Source organism: Clarias gariepinus, chromosome 23 (assembly GCF_024256425.1).
Source record: "Clarias gariepinus isolate MV-2021 ecotype Netherlands chromosome 23, CGAR_prim_01v2, whole genome shotgun sequence".
In the NCBI taxonomy this organism is placed as follows: Eukaryota; Metazoa; Chordata; class Actinopteri; order Siluriformes; family Clariidae; genus Clarias; species Clarias gariepinus.
The window spans coordinates 21,474,636-21,491,900 of record NC_071122.1 but is presented as its reverse complement, the minus strand read 5'-3'; the positions used below and the strand labels follow the sequence as shown (position 1 = coordinate 21,491,900).

The window sequence follows — 17,265 nt, the reverse complement described above, 5'->3', positions numbered from 1 at the left end:
GGTCAGTCACTCCCAGGGTGGAAATTCTGATTCGTTCAGTTTATGGGAGCGAGCAGAAGGTTTTTAAATCCAAAAAACAAATTGTACATTTAAAAAGTATGCAACAAATATTTACACAATGTTTTATGTAGGTACAGTTCCTCATGTTTGTGAGTATTTGTTGTTTGATGTGGAAACCTGTCAGGGGCGTGACTGAACGGAAGTGAACCCAATTGCAGACAAACAGCTTTATTAAAGGAAAAGCACAAAGGAGGTTCACCTTGCAGGCGCAGCAGGAGCAAAGAGGAGAGAGGCTGCACGTGTGAGTGAGCAGGTTGAATGGGGGAATCCCCTATGACGAGAGAGGCGGGTCGATGATGTAGGGGGAACTCCACAACCCCGGAAGCAGAGCGTGAAAGGGGATCTTCAAAAGAGTGTGAATCTCTGACTAAGGCAGAGTGTGCACGATCGCGGCGCCCGATGTTTGGAGCGAGACATTTAATGGACATAAATCTATCGGTCTTATCTGGGAGACGATGGATTGATCCAACGCGTTGTGGATGGCAAGAGTAGCCTGACTCTGCAAGGATTGATGATTTGGAAGATGGTGAAGGGCCCAGTGAACCTGGGAGATGTATTGTGGGAAGTTGTTTTATGGGGGACATTACGGGTGGAGAGCATGACTCTGTGCCCAACGTGGTAGGTTGGGGCAGTTAAACGGCGGCGATCTGCTTGCGGCTTAAATAGGGTTATTGCATGGCGAAGCCTACAGTAGCTCATGCACGTTGCCAGGTCCGTTTACAGCAATGTATGAAGGCTTGGGCCGAGGGAACCACCACCTCCTCCTCTTGGGATGAAAACAAATGAAGGTTGGTAGCTAAGACAACACTGGAATGGTAAGAGGCCCGTGGAAGACGTTGGAAGTATCCGGCTGCAGGAGTGTGGGTCTTGGGAGGTCATACATCGAATCACTGTTTCAAGGTCCTGATTGGCTCTCAGTCTGGCTGTCGATCTGAGGGTGATACCTAGAGGAGAGGCTAGGGGTAGCACTAACGAGTTTACAAAATGCTGTCCAGAATTGGGCAGAGAATTGGGGTCTGCGGTCAAAAACAATGTCTACATAAATACCGTTAAGGCGAAACACAAGTAGGATGAGTAACTTTGCCATTTCCTTGGCCAAGGGGAGTTTAGACAGGGGAATAAAGTGAACCACTTTAGAAGAACGATTGAGGAAGGTTAAGATGCACATGTAGCCATTCGAGTTTGGAAGTCCAGTGACGAAGTCTAGTGCTATGTGGGACCATGGTCTATGGGGAATTAGGAGTGGTCTCAGGAGGCCTGTTGGGGGTTTATTGCGGGCTTTATTGCGAGCACAGACATCACAGACAGATACAAACTGTTGAGTATCTTGTCTGATAGAGGGCCACCAGAAGCGCTGTTGGACTAGTGCAAGAGTACGGGCTCCTCCGGGGTGACAGGCCAATCTTGAACTGTGTCCCCATTCTAGGATTGTGGAAGTGCTAATGGTGGCATGAAGAGCCTGCCAGGTGGTGTTTCTGGTGTGCCGGGTTTCCGCTTGACCAGAGTCTTGCTTGACCAGAGCCTCGACATCTAGTAAGGTCGCTCCTATGAGACATTGTGGTGGCAGTATAGGTGGTGGAGGCGAATCATCTGGCGAGAGAGGGCATTGGGTTTGGTGTTCTTGTTCCCTGGTCGATAAGATAGAGAGAAGTTAAAATGAGAAAAGAACAATGACCATCTGGCTTGGCGAGAGTTCAGGCGTTTAGCTGACTTGAGGTATTCAAGGTTTTTATGATCAGTCCAGATGAGAAACGGGACCTCTGTGCCCTCAAGTCAGTGTCTCCATTCCGCCAGTTTTACCGCAAGCAGCTACTGGTCAGTGATACCATAGTTCTTCTCAGGGGTAGAAAGGCGGTGAGAGATGAAGCAGCAAGGATGCAATTTACCATCGGCTGAAGACCTCTGAGAAAGTATGGCCCCCACACCGGAGTCTGAGGCATCTACTTCCACTATGAACTGGAGGGCGGAATCCGGCTGCGTGAGGATGGGTGCTGAGGTGAACCAGTCCATTAACTTGACAAATGACTTCTCTGCCTCATCAGACCAGTAAAAAGGAACCTTAGTGGATGTGAGTGCGATTGAGCCACTAAGCTGTACTTCCTAATAAATTGGGGGTAGGAGTTAGTAAACCAAAGAAAATGCTGGAGGTCTTTCCGGGTAGACGGTCTTGGCCAGTCGGTTACCACTTTCAGTTTGGCTGGATCCGTTTGGGTCTTAGACAGGGCGATGATAAAATCCAGGAAGTAGGCGGTCTGATAATAAAATTCACATTTCTCTGCCTTTACGTATAGTTGGTTCTCAAGGAGCCTCTGAAGAACTTGGCAAACATGCAGCTTGTGATCATCCAGTAAACGGGAGAAAGTCAAAATGTCATCCAAGTAAACAAATACGAAGATATTCAGGAATTCCCTAGGAACGTCATTCACCAAAGATTGGTAGACACCTGGTGCATTGGCTAGTCCAAATGGCACTACAAGATATTCGTAGTGTCCTGATGTGGTGTTAAAAGCTGTCTTCCACTCATCCCTGTCCCTGATCCTGACAAGGTGATAGGCGTTACGCAGGTCGAGTTATGTGAAGATATTAGCCCCCTGAAGGAGGTCGAAGGCTGTGGACATCAGGCGAAGAGGGTAACGATTCTTAACAGTGATCTCATTAAGACCTCTGTAATCGATGCATGGTCATTAAGTCTTGTCCTTCTTAGCCACGAAGAAGAATCCTGCCCCAGCGGGTGATGAATAAGGGCGGGTGATGCCAGCAGCAAGAGATTCAGAAATATACAGTACTTGTCCATGGCATCCCTCTCATTTGACAAAACAACGTAGGCTTGGTTCACTTTGTTTCTGGTTTCTGTGAAAAAAGTACAATTTTAAATAGTGAATAAAGCATCAGAGAAATATGCCGTATATGGATCAGGTTTTTAGTTTAAAATATTTTATTTAGAAAGTAACATTAAAAACAAACAAAAATAAATAGTAAATTTAAAAAAATGATAATTTTATTAATTTATAATAAAATTATTCTTTAGTTGTTGATAGATTTTTTTTATTCCATATAAAATTTACAAGAACAAGTCTACGTATATAATATGTACTTTATTAAACTATGTATGGTAAAATAAAGTACATATAAAATTAGCTATGACCATTTCTATGTAGATGTGTGTGTTCAAAATGTTCAACATTGTCTTTTTTAGCCCTATAGACCCATGACAAAACTTTACATTACTATACATGTGTTTTCTTTTGTTAATAACAAATTTCCTGGTATTTTGTGCTAAATGTTGGCATATTAGCTGATACAGGAAGTTTAATACAGTACACACAATTAAATTCTGTAAAGTCGTATAAACTTTAAAAATAAACTGTTGTGTTGTAAAGGAATCCTACCATGAACATGAATATATGTAACATTTTGCGCTTTTTTTTTACCTTGTAGTCATCATGTTTGTCAAAGTAACATATGTAGACTTGTAACACGGTGTTAATTGTGCTATTATCATGAATAATGCCTGAGAATGTTATTATTCCAGTTAAATAAGAAAACACGCAGAATTTTCATAATGAGGATTTATTTGATCAGAATGTTGACTGTTTTGTGGATTCATGCTTAGAGATGATTTATTAGTCTTAATTAAACTCAGTGGCTCTTCACACATTACAAATGAAGCTTCTTGTTTGTTAATTAGATTTGTCAAGGTGTATCATTCAGATTTTGTCTTATAAAAATCTGATGAAATTCTTGTTATATTTATGTAATGTAAATTAATTTCATATTAAGATGTATAAATTAATATATTTAGTAAAATTTTGTTCCCATCATTTCTATTCATATAAACGAGCAACAGAAGGGTATAATCTAAAACTATTATACATAATAAATGTGTGAAAATTCTGTTCAATCTATTTTTTATTAAATTCAAATACAATGTAAAATTAATATAAAATGTATTAAATAAAAATTAAACCTTATATTTTTTTCTTAGGTTTTTTGGTTTAAAAATAAATTGTAAATATAAATTGTAATATTTACATTTTTTTAAATATATTTTGAAACATGCAACTTTAAAATAAGCAAGAAAATTAATTATTGAAATAAAAACAGTATGAATTTTATTTATTTCATTAAAGTTGTCATGTATGAAATTATGATATAACATTTTATCTATTATCCTATTGTTGTTTATAAGTTTATGAAGTGTGTGTTTCTGGGTGCAGGGCTGGATGGAGGCAGGACTTTCTTTAACGCTGTGAAGGAAGGAGACACTGTGATCTTCGCCAGCGATGATGAGCAGGACCGGATCCTGTGGGTTCAGGCCATGTACAGAGCCACGGGCCAGTCGCACAAACCCATCCCCCCAACACAGGTCCAAAAACTCAACGCTAAAGGAGGAACAGCGCCGCAGCTTGATGCTCCAATCTCACAGTTCTGTAAGTGTAACACCCCACAGACTCATGCAAACACAGGGTTACAAATACACTCTTTTTCTTTTTTCAGGCTGTTAGTTCCCAGTTTGATTGCTTATTTAATAAAAGTGAAATAAAATATGTGAAATGTAAATTAAAAACTGTAGTGAAATACCTTCTCACTTTATTACACTCTGTTATAGATCACTTTTATATAGATCAGTCTATAATAAATCACTCTCTTATAGATTATTCCTTTAAAGATCACTCTCTGGGGGCTAAAGTAGACTTAAACTACACGAACGCAAACACCTGGTGGCTGCCATGACGCTATCCTGCATTGGCTGGGCTCATGGCTTGTGCATGTCCTTAGAAATTAATGCTCGCCATGATTAAGTGTCGCCATGTTTATTTTCTTCATGCAAAACCATCTGATTAAATTCTCCGGTGTGCCCCCTACTGGAATTCTCTAGTAACCTGTAGGAAAATATTCCCACAACAATGCCAGTTGAATACACGAATGCATGGTTTAGCAGCAGGTATACAGCATGTCTGCAGTTATAGAATCAATGTTGTATAGATCACTCTCTTATACATAACTCTCTTGTCAATAACTCTCTTAAAGATTATAAAGTTATAAATAATGCTCTTATACAGTAGACCACTCTCTCATAAATGACTCTTATACATCATTAAGCTTTAACGACTCTTATAGATCACTCTCTTATAAACAACTATCTTACAGATTCCCTTATAGCTCACACACATACTGTATGATTTACTCTTCTACAGTTTACTCTTATATAGATCGCTCTCATCAATTATTCTCTTATAAATCACTTTCTGATAAATGACTCTCTTATACACCACCCTCTTATAGATCACTCTCTCATACTGTAAATAACTCTCTTATAGGTTACTCTTGGGTATATAACTCTTTTATAGACCATGCAGTCTTATAGATCACTCTCATAAAATTTAACCTCTCATAGTTTACTCTCTTATAAACCACTCTCTTAAAGATCAATTTCTTGCAAATTACTCTCTTATTGATCACTCTTTTAAAAATCATTTTTTTTCTTTCAGCTTCTTTCTTTTTTCTTCTTTGTATGTACAGTGTCTGTATCAATACTATATACATGTATGTATAATGTATGTATAATGTATGAATAGTTTCTTTCAGCCCCTTTTTGTATTTGTACGTCTGTCTCTCTTCACTCACTTGTACTTGCATGCATTTGTCTCCTTTTTCTCCTCTTCTTCTGTGTCTTTGTTTCGTCACAGCAGTCTTTGGGAATGTGCTTTAAATTATTTTTTTTAGATTTGAAATCTGTGCATACTTGCCTGTCTCATGCTCTCTCTATACACCAACACATACACACATACATACGTACATACACGTACAAAATTAAATCAAGATGAATGTTCTTATCCAACATGCTGCTCCACAATCAGACTTTTTTTTTTCATCCAAACGGAGACCAAGCGGCATTGATGGAAATGTTGATGACTTAATTACGGAGCTTTTTCTCCAACCGCAGCAGTTGTGGATTTATTGCTCTAAATGAATTCATTGAAACTACTGGTTTGGCTGAAGCGCCGGCGCGCTCAGCACCTCTCAGCAGCTGGTAATTACCGTGTTAAAAGTGACACCCCATGAATTAAACAGTGTGTTTACAACCTGATTATTTCTGGAAGCTATCAGTGGAATGTTACCAAATAACGACTTGCTGTTTCACACTGTCTTTCCCTTCTCAGCAGCCCATGTTACTTAGAAAGACAAAATAAAAATCTTCAAATGAAAGAGGACACTTTCCTACATACACCTGAACATTCATCTGTGGATTTAAATATTTTTTTTACCCTGGATAAAAACATACACGCTCATTTTCCCAATAAATTTTACACAAACTGCCAAAAATGTACCTTGCTGTAATGATTGTTGGTCATTAATGAATAATATCACGTCAAATTAATACTCGACCTCGTAAGCTTGTCCTAAAACAAACCAAAAAAAGAATGTTTCATTTATTTATAGAATAAATTAGTTTAATTAAATACTGTGAGGAACTTGTGGTAACCTGTGGCACTAGAGTTTAATGTTTTTTCTTAACGTCAAATCATATTTAAATAATAAAAATAATCATAATAATCATCATAATAATAATAATAATCATAACAATAATGAACATGTATTCTATTTATAATAATAACATAATAATTAATTATTCAAATTAGAAAAAAATGTAATTAAGTCAGTTGAAAAAAATTTGCATTTTTTATAAACTAAACTAATAATTAAGGGGAAAAAAAGCCTGAATTATGTTCAAATGTCAGCATTGCATTAAAGCATAAAAATTTGCATATAGGAATTTTTTTTTTTATGTTTGAACATGGATAAAAATAAAGTAAAAAAAAGATAAAACAAAAATTAAATTGTGTGTAAAACTGAACTCAGGTTAATTCTTTAAAAAATGGTTCTGATGTGACTTACATATTTTCCTGGATTATCTAGTGGAAATACACGAGAAAACATTCATAAATCTGCTTTAAGTTAAAATAAAATGCAATTCAAAAGAAAATAATAGTTTATATGAGAAATAAATAGACAGTACTAGTAATGCTATGTAAATCACTCCACTGAGACTGGAGACTCCTTACATACATGTTCTTACACAAAACCTCACCACATACATCAATGACTATACTGTACTATACTTTAAGATTTTTATTATTGTTTTTAGATATAAATAATAACTTATATATGCCAGTCATTTATGTTACTGCTAGAAATTGGAAAACATGATTTAAAACGCACATTTCTAGATATCGCAAAATGATTCTAAGAAACTCAAACATGAAAAAAGAAACAGTGACCCTGTCAATCAAAAGTGTCCATGTCAATCAGAGCTCTTTAAAAGAGACAGAAATAGTAGAAATCAGCGCTGACAGAACTCGCCCGTGTCTCTGTAGGCCGATGAGGGCGGCCATATTGAAGGAGGGGATTAATTTAGAAACGCTGTGATTAAACACGGCCCTGCGCTGTCACTCTTCTTCTCTTCTATTCTTTTTACCACAAAGAAGCTCCAGAGCTGTCACTCAGTGCCTGTGGGCCTAATCTTAGACTGTGTCATCTTTAGTGTGTGTGTGTGTGTGTGTGTGGATATACATGTATGAGGGGGTCAGGGCATCCAAAACGAGAAGCACTAAATAGCCCCAAATGTTGTAGCGTGGACGCTTCTAGAGAGCGGATCTATAAATGAAGAGCTTCCCATCAATCAGTGTCAGTTCAGCTCTGGCCTGCTTGTCCGGAGCCGACTAGTGTCATGGTGAGTTACTGTCCAGAGCCGCGCGTACCCTCCGCTAACGTCAAAACGACATGACAAGCTCAGATTCCGACACATTAGAGGGACACAATGTCACCTTTTTGACTTAGGGGTTCACGTGGATGCCTTTGTTTCAGCTTGGGTTTGATTTTATTTCAAATGTTTAAAGATAAACATCGTCAGGTTTCGGAATCTGACAACAAATGGTTGTGGTTTAATGATAAAGTGGTTTAATGATTGTTAATAGACTTAATATCTATGAAAAAAATATTTGGGATTTATTTAGAAAATCCCAAATATTTTTTTATTATATATATATATATATATATATATATATATATATATATATATATATATATTAGATTCTCCTCACTTGTCACATAATTTTTGGGAAATGAAATCTCTTTAACAGTTTGGTGTGTGAACTCAAACAAAATGATGAATTTTTATAGCTGGGACAGCCATCTGATGGGCTAAAGGAGAAGTTTGTGCACTCAAGAAATAAATAAACGGTATGTGGCAGGCGGGTAACCCTTAAACACAGGTGAGGGTTAAGCCTTGTTCCTGCATTCAGATGCAAAGCGCAGGCACTCGGTAGGCTGCTGATGGTGAATGGGCACCAGCCTGCAGTATAGGCTTTAAGCTCTGTCTGAAATGGTGCATTAGAATGAGAAAAGCCCCCCGAGCGGACTGGATTAAGCCACCGGGCTCTGCTTGTTTGCCCAGGCCCTGATGTAATACCTAAGCCCACTAACCAGGGAGGAAAGTGAAAATGTGTTGTTGGATTTATGTAGTCTCCTTAATGGACAATAGCTGCATGGACAGGGGGATAAGGGAAGTGTGTGTGTGTGTGTGTGTGTGTGTGTGTGTGTGTGGTAAGAGAGGCGTATTGGGCTGGTCCTCTCCCTATAACAGGTTAGTGGCACGGGGTTGCTTTAATTAGACCGACCCTGGGGGGGTCCAGGGCCTGTGGGCGATCTGCTGAATGGAGATGGACGATGCTGTGTGGACGAGGAGCGCTCAGTAAAAGCCGTTTTAGGGGGTTGAGGATTATTTGGAGCAGCCAGATTGAGAAATTAGTTGACTAACGACGGCTCTGTATAAGAGCAGGATTATAAAGAGAATCTCTGGAACTTTATCAAGTCTGCTGTATGAGTATCGTCTCCACTATTACGCGGCTCTGACCAAATCTACACAACTTAATGGACACAACCACTGCATGTCACATGACTCGAGTAGTTTGATTTAAGATTAAAGTTGAACAAAGCAGTATTTAATATGTGTGTCAGTTTTTTTTTTTTTTTTTTTTGAAGAGTGTAAGTAAAGGTTACGTTGTTATATGCGCTAACTAGCTAACCAACTAACAGGTCAATTAAGATTGGTCATAATTTAGTATTTTGTATTGAATGACCGTAACAAATAATATAGTATAGTAATATAATAATATAATTTTCTAAAAAATAAATTGAATAAGAAAATTTTACTGGTTTAGTATTTAAAAAGCTGGTTTCATTATAATAACCTTTTTTATATATTAAGAATTGTTTTGAAAATGATTCATTTGATTCAGGAGAAAAAAATATTATTAGTAGTAATGTGAATATATTTATGTTAATGAAAGGACTTATAAAATACTTTAAGATTTTAATTCATTGTTTAAAAAAAAATCTTTTTTATTTAAATGAGAAAAGCCTATACTAAGATAAATCCATCTCAGGTTTGATTTTAGCAAGTTAAATTATTACAGCTTTCTTTTTTTTTTCATTTAAAAGAGAAACGTTAAATGATGTATTCTTTTAAGACGAAATTTTGAAGCATGTTTAATTAATTAATTCATTTTATTTAAAAAGTAGTGTCTGTTGTTCAAGACTACTGTAAGTGTGTGTTCTGTAATCCTGATTGTTTCTCCGCACACACAGACGCAGACCGTGCGCAGAAACACGGGATGGACGAGTTCATCTCAGCGAACCCTTGTAACTTCGATCATTCCTCGCTGTTCGAGATGGTGCAGCGCCTCACGCTGGACCACAGACTAAACGACTCCTACTCCTGCCTGGTGCGTGGACCCGATTCAAACACAACATGATTCCTTTCTACGTGATTCACTGATTTATTTTAAAAAATTGTTACATTTTACATTTCTTGTATTTAAACCTCACATCAGGAAGTGATTGAGATGTCTGACTTGTCCACTCTGTCCTTCTCTGCAGGGTTGGTTTAGTCCTGGTCAGGTGTTTGTCCTGGACGAGTACTGCGCCAGAAACGGCGTACGGGGTTGCCACAGACACCTGTGCTACCTGAGCGACTTGTTAGAAAGAGCTGAGAACGGAGCGATGATCGACCCCACGCTGCTTCACTACAGCTTCGCGTTTTGTGCGTCACACGTGCACGGCAACAGGTACTGTAGGTCCCCCTTATTTATCACACGTTCGTCTCTTTCTCTTCTCCGTTATCGTCTCATTTCTCACGCTAAACTATTTCTTTGCTCATTTTAATTTTTTTCATTCATCAGAACCTATTTAGTTTTGGCTATATGTGAATAAATCACTGAATAAAAGTGAGCGTCAAACCGACAAATGCGGAAACATATAGCAAATTCAAAGTCTTTATTCTACTCCAGAATAAATTGTGAATCAATCTAGAATGACTGCGCAGATGTTTTGAACTCTCCAGTTTTAAATAAAATTCCCTTCTCACCAACTCCCAATAATCAACCCTCGGCTGGATGTTCAAGCTTGAAAAAAGCTTCAGGGTCACTGTAAAGTTTAAAATTGTACAAAGGAATCCTAAATAATCCTCTGTTCATCAGACATCCTCAAGGCTCTCGAGCTGAGACCACTGAGCCCCTGGTACCTGTGAGATCATAATCATCACGTTGAAACACACATTCACACATCCACTAGAGCGGACAGTGAGCAGTCACACATCAGGTCAAATTAAGGCTGTTACGGGTAGCTGTGTGAGCCTCTGGCTCTGTGGGAATGTGCTTGCTTCTCACCCCTGAGGTTCCTGGTTCACTTTTTATACATTAGAGCGACAATGACAAGTTATTCAGTTTTTTTCTGTTTCAGGTATTACAACCCTACATACTGTATAGTACTGTGCCAAAGTCTTAGGCACAATATTATATGCTGTACCAATTTTGTATATATGTACATATATTACTTAAAAAATAATAAATAAATAACATTACAGGAGAATATATGCATGGCTGTAAAGAAAAAAATATAGTATAAGATGGAAACAAAAAAACAAATGTACGCTCCTGGGATTTGCATAAAAATATAAAGGAGCGAGTGTGACAAAGTTATCAGAAGAACGAATATTCTCCAGCATGTTCAGTAAAACCTAACAGCTGTTTTACTTATAATATACTTTATTGCTCTTTATTACTCTTTATGAAGTTTATTTTATGCAGGAATGTTTTCAAAAGCATCTTTTGGATCTTCTTTACTATAAGTAAAACGGCTGTTAGGTTTTACTGAGCTTGCTGGAAATACTGAATGATTTTGTACATAATTATGCAGACATGACAACCATATATAACAAAATTGGTACAGCATATAATATGGTGTGTAAGACTTTTGCACAGCACTGTAAATAAAACACAGTAGTGTAGTGGTAAAAGCCTTGCACCTAAGGTTGAAGATTGCTGGGTCGAATCCAGCCCCTCTCTGAGGTATGTGACTGTGAGTTGTGTAAGCAGGTCAGGAATGCAGAGAAAAGGTGGAGTGGGGGCACAGAACATCGAACGAAATGGTGCTTCATGGTTACAGATAAAGTGTGTTACAGTTTTTTTTTCATTATTTCCCTTAAAATTCTACAAACAATACCCCATAATGACTACGTGGAAGGTGAAAGAAGTTTGTTTGAAATCCCTAAATTGAGCTCAGTGTTTCCCGCTGATCATCCCTGAGATGCTTTTACAACTTGATAGGTGTAGTGAAATCAGTTGATTGGACATGACTTTGAAATGTACATAATGCAAAAGGAGTTGTGGTTAGGAACTGGAACCAGCAACCTCACCAACAGGAGGCAAACTCTCGTACACATGAGCTACAGGATCTCATACTTGAGCTTGTTTTTAAGAGAGCTTTTCACTTTAGTGATAAAGCAAACGCAGACCTTGCTGAGGTTCAAACCAGACAACGCACATCCACATGTACTTTATGTCCTCATACATACGGCCACATTTATAGTGTTTTTCACTGTTCTTAACCTTGAGCTAAAGAGAATGCGAAAGCAGTGTCACCTGGGGTTTAAACCAGCAACCATCAGCTCATCTCAACCACACGGGCTATGGGATCTCATGCTTGGTACTTTAAAAAAGATATATTTTTTCACTTTGTGTTCTTAACCATGACATAATGATAAAGCAGAGCTGGAGGGGTTTGATACAGCAACCTTTCTGATCAGTAGAAAAGCCCATTCATACACAATAAATATTTAGATGTAAAGGTGTTTTTTTTTTATTGGTTACTTTTTACTTAACATCATCTAACCTTTAAACTGCATGTGCTTTGAAGAAAGAAAGAAAACAACTTCTTCCTCCACAAGTGTTCATGTTCACACACCTACTGTACCTCCTTCTCTAGCCCCTAGCGCCTCCAGACAGCCAAGCTAGGGACTCATCTTTCACTACGTAACAGCTACAAACTACGTGGCTGAGAAGTGCAAAACAAAATAACCAATTTTAAAAACAAAAAAAACAAATTTAAAAACAAAATAACAAAACCGAATACAATCTAACAAATCAGGAAACACGACGACAACGATCCAGAAACAAAATATCACATGAAAAAACACAACAATTCACTTGAACCGGAAAGGATAGGTATAGTTCGCAAATTACATTCTTATTGCTGATTGGATAAGACATCTGTCACTCACGACATACAAGAAGTACTATCAAGGGAAGTCAGAATCATTATTAGAGCACATTTAACACAACTTAGTTGAGCAAAGCGCTGTCTAATCCTAAAATACTAAAATAAACCCATAAATGAAAATACATATAAATGTCCGTGTGGCTGCAGTACTTTCTGTATATTTTGTGTGACAGATGTCTTGTCCAATTAGCAGTAAGAATCAACAAGCCAAAAAAGGTAAGTGTGGTTTGCGAAAAACATCTTAACGCTGATTGGATGAGACATCTGCCACTAAAGATCAGCAATAAGAATTTAATTCGCAAACTATACCTACCTTTTGCGGTTTGAGTGAATTGTCGTTGTGTTTTCTGGTTTGTTATTTTGTTTTTGGTGTTGTTATTTTGTTTTTAAATTTATTTAGTTTTTGACTTTGTTATTTTGTTTTCGGTTTTGTTATTTTGTTTTCGGTTTTGTTATTTAGTTTTCATTTTTGTTATTTAGTTTTCGTTTTTGTTATTTAGTTTTCGTTTTTGTTATTTTGTTTTCGGTTTTGTTATTTTGTTTTCAGTTTTGTTATTTTGTTTTCGGGTTTGTTATTTTGTTTTTCAGTTTTATTTTGTTTTGCACTCCTCGGCCACTTTAACGAGCTATTCAAGGACATGCGATTATACGTAAGAAGAAGAAGGAAAAAAAGCGGTTTTAAGCCACCAACAATAGCGGAAGGACTAGAACTTTTTTGATCAATATTTTGCTTGACAACATGACGGCCGAAACAAACTTGAACTGTCAAGGTGTGATACACTGCCAATGGCACAACCTCGCTGACATACCACCTGCACTGAAGAGGAACAAGGAGCCCATAAAAAATCTAAAGAGGGTGCAACTTGGGGCTCTTATTCCTTCTTTAACTGTTGGGTAAAGAAGGTACTTTTAATCACTGAAGGTCCTGGTTCCATTCTTGCTCTTGTGTTTACTGATCGTCAAGGCTTGTTCTTAATCAGCACCGGTGGCTCGGTACGTTATTGCGGGTTTGTGTATTTGATCCTGAATGTAAAAACACACAGGATATGCTCATCAATAACATTTTTCAGTGTGAGTGAAGAGTAAAGCATGTAACCGCTCATCCTTTTTCTCTTCACCGTTGCCAGATCCACAAATATAAATATTTACCCTCTGATTGGTTTCTGTCTCATATGATTACTGTACGTTCGACTTTTCTTTCAAAATTTTTTTCAGTTTGCATTTCTTACATCTTTTTCTCTTTTATTTCCCACCTGACCTCATGCTGCTACACCCCTCCTGAATGCTTGTGTGTGTGGAATAAAGTCAGAGAGTGTATGAGCTGAGTAAATGGCCGGTGTGTGAGACTGATCTTCTTGCACCCCTTCACCCGGCTCCTCCAGCCCCGCCTAAAAAAGAGCTCAGACTCGTGGAGCTGATGAGAAAACGGGACTCGAAGTCCCAGGTGACGGCCGTGCTCAGAAGGTGAGACTGAACGTACTGTAACACGTAACACACTCCGGTGTTAGTTAGAATGTGCTCCCTGGTGCTGAACCATTTAACCCTTTGTTTAACCCCAAGGGAATTAAAAAACAAAACAAAACACTGTATATTTGTCACAAACGGACGGTAGGAAGGGGCAGGCTTGTCAGTCATGCCATGCCAGAGACTAGCGTCTAACGGACCTGGATGGAGTCGAAGCGGGCTGTCTGCGCATCCCGTTATGATCTCCTCAGACAAGACGACAAATATAGCTCCGAGTCAGAGCGATAGAGAAAGGAAGAAAGACAACGTGTCATCCTGTCAGTCCTGACCTCCAGGCACGCTAGTGTCAGTGACCTGTCCTCCCTTCTGTGTCCTCCGCTGTCCGACTCTCTCGTCTACTTTTTCCCCCTTCATAACTTCGAGACGGTCCTGACCTTTAACCTCTCCTGGTGGTGTATATATGGATAACCGAGATATTAATACTAATAACAATAAAAGAAAAAACACATATAAGACATCCACATCTACACACCCCTGGTGCACTGCAGATGGCAACAGTGTGTGTGTGTGTGTGTGTGTGTATCTCAGACGTCCCAGGATATGACACTACGACCTCATTAGCATATCTGGATTACCGTTTTTAATAACTGTTACACGGGGTCTCATTTGCATCTCGCGTTTTGAATATGCATGATGGCATGTAGGGTTATGAGAACGGTAGCGCCGCCTGTTCTCGAGCAGAGGGGGGAAAAGGTTAATTAGTGTGAAATGGATTCATTAATTTGCTAGTTTTTTTTTATTATTTATTATTTATTATTTGTTTCAAAAAGAAAAAGTAAAAAAAAAAAAAATTGAACAAATCAGTAGTCAGGGATGAATGTGACACCTGGACATACACATGCTTTGTGTGCAGAAAAGCCTGGCTCTTTATGGTTCATGACAGCATCAGGATATAAACAGTTTGTGTGTGTGTGTGTGTGTGTGTGAGAGAGAGAGAGAGATTGAGGAGGCGTGGGCCGTCATGAAGAGCAGGAGACGTGACACGCTCCTTATCACTGGTCAAGAAAGAGTGGTACAGGAGGGTGGTGGTGGGGGAGGGGGGGTCATGGGTGTCGCACCAGACAGGGGGTCCAGCGTGTGTGTGTTAGGTGGGGGTGTTTTTTTCTCTTTTTATTTTATTTTTTTCGAGAATGGAAGGGTTACTGTTCATGACTGAAAACACCTCGATTTGCAAACAGCATGCGGACGAGTGTGTGAAGCAGAAAGAGCTCAGGCCGGCATGTCTCAGCCGTGAGTGATGCACTTAGATCATCGGTGGCATCACGCGACAGGGTAGACGCATGATGAGATCCAGAATCTCCTACTTTGCTCCATTTTGCACATTTCTGGTGCGTCGAGATACTAAATCTGGTGCGGCGTAGTCGCGGGCGTCTCGACTCCTTCTTAGCATCGTCAGTACCACCGCGTCAGGAATTCTCTGCCTCGTTTACGGCATGGGGGCCTGATTTAAAACTTTGCTAGCATCTTCTCAGCTGTCTAAGTAAAGCCAAAGCTCAATACACACTCACACACACACACACACACACACACACATGCTGCAACATGCAGAGCTCTTACACACACATACACAATGCTGACATGGAAATTCAATATAATAGAGTCACCAGAACTGTGTGTGTGTGTGTATGTGTGTGTGTGTGTGTGTGCTTACTCTTTATGTGACCCTACACATGACCTCATGTAGAAATCCCTCGCCTTTATAACCCAAGCCAGCAGAGTGGCAATGCTAACTCGTGTTTGTCTCTCTCTCTCTCTCTGACCGTGTGTGTGTGTGTGTGTGTGTGTGCGCACGTGCTCACGTGTCGCCTCAGGCCTGATGGAATCGGCACTGTCACAGTGGAGGAACGCGAACGCTTCGAGGAGATTAAAGAACGACTGCGAGTGCTGCTCGAAAACCAGATCACACACTTCAGGTACACGGCTGGGAGGAAATTATAAAAAAAATATTAATTAATAATAAACCTTTAAAAAAATAATTAAATACAAGATACAATTCGAGTAAACACATGAGTTGAATTTTATATAAATGAACCCTTTTTTTACCTGTATTTGATTTATAAATATCATTTATGATTCTTTTTTTTTATTTCTTTGTTGTTTGATTTATTTGCAGCTGTGTGTAATTTTAATTAAATGAATTCAAATCAAAAAGTATATGGAGCTCTTATTACCACCACCACCACTACTAGTTATTAATAATTAACTGTAACATGATTATTATTATTATTATTATAAGTAGTGGTGGTTATTTTAATGTAAAAGTAGATATGAATTAAAATCAAAATGTGTTTATACAAAAACATTTTTTATTAAAAAAAATCTATTTATTTATTCATTTATTAATTATTTGTGTATTTGCTTTAAATCCTGTTGTTGTTTTTTTCTTCGTCTTTCTTCTCACTCACATTCTCAAGGTACTGTTTTCCATTTGGACGGCCAGAGGGAGCTCTAAAGGCGACGCTCTCTCTGCTGGAAAGGGTGCGTCATCTTCACAACATGCATAATTCATCAGTAAATATGTTCCTCTCTGAGCTCATCATCAGTATCCACTCATATTTACTGTAAAACTGCACATTCTGATTGGGGGCAAAGAAAGTGTGACATAAATCACAAAGAAAACTTTAAAAACGTTCTCTTTTCTGTTTCTGGACGTGTCTGTCTGGGTTGCCAGGTGTTGATGAAGGATATCGTGACGCCGGTGCCCCAGGACGAGGTGAAGGCCGTGATCAGGAAGTGTCTGGAGCAGGCGGCGCTGGTTAATTACCAGCGTTTATCCGAGTACGCCAAAGTGGAAGGTAAAAAAATATATACACATTGATTATTGTTTATTATATAATTAACTATTATATAGTAGAAGATATCTGGAAAATCACTTGAATAGATGTGTTACTCTTATAGAATTGTCACTGTTAATTAGTTTTATGATGGGTTCAGGAATTAGGCATGTTGTGGTCAGGGTGATCATGTGACCACTGGACTGTCCAATCAAGCTGACAAGACTTGAAAATACTTGCCATCTTGACATGTATTTGCTGATTGTGTTGAGCATTATTCAGATTT

The 17,265-nt window shown here is 38.5% G+C and overlaps 1 protein-coding gene across 2 annotated transcripts in view; it reads left to right on the top strand.

The window, feature by feature from the left end:
• Nucleotides 1-17,265, top strand: part of cadpsa (Ca2+-dependent activator protein for secretion a) — a 127,993-nt gene that overhangs the window by 73,243 nt on the left and 37,485 nt on the right. For both annotated transcript variants that reach the window (XM_053483686.1, XM_053483687.1), the window contains exons 11-16: nucleotides 4,278-4,490; nucleotides 9,712-9,848; nucleotides 10,003-10,190; nucleotides 16,017-16,118; nucleotides 16,620-16,683; nucleotides 16,877-17,000. In XM_053483686.1, coding sequence (XP_053339661.1) covers nucleotides 4,278-4,490; nucleotides 9,712-9,848; nucleotides 10,003-10,190; nucleotides 16,017-16,118; nucleotides 16,620-16,683; nucleotides 16,877-17,000 — 828 coding nt within the window. The remainder of the gene's footprint in view (nucleotides 1-4,277; nucleotides 4,491-9,711; nucleotides 9,849-10,002; nucleotides 10,191-16,016; nucleotides 16,119-16,619; nucleotides 16,684-16,876; nucleotides 17,001-17,265) is intronic.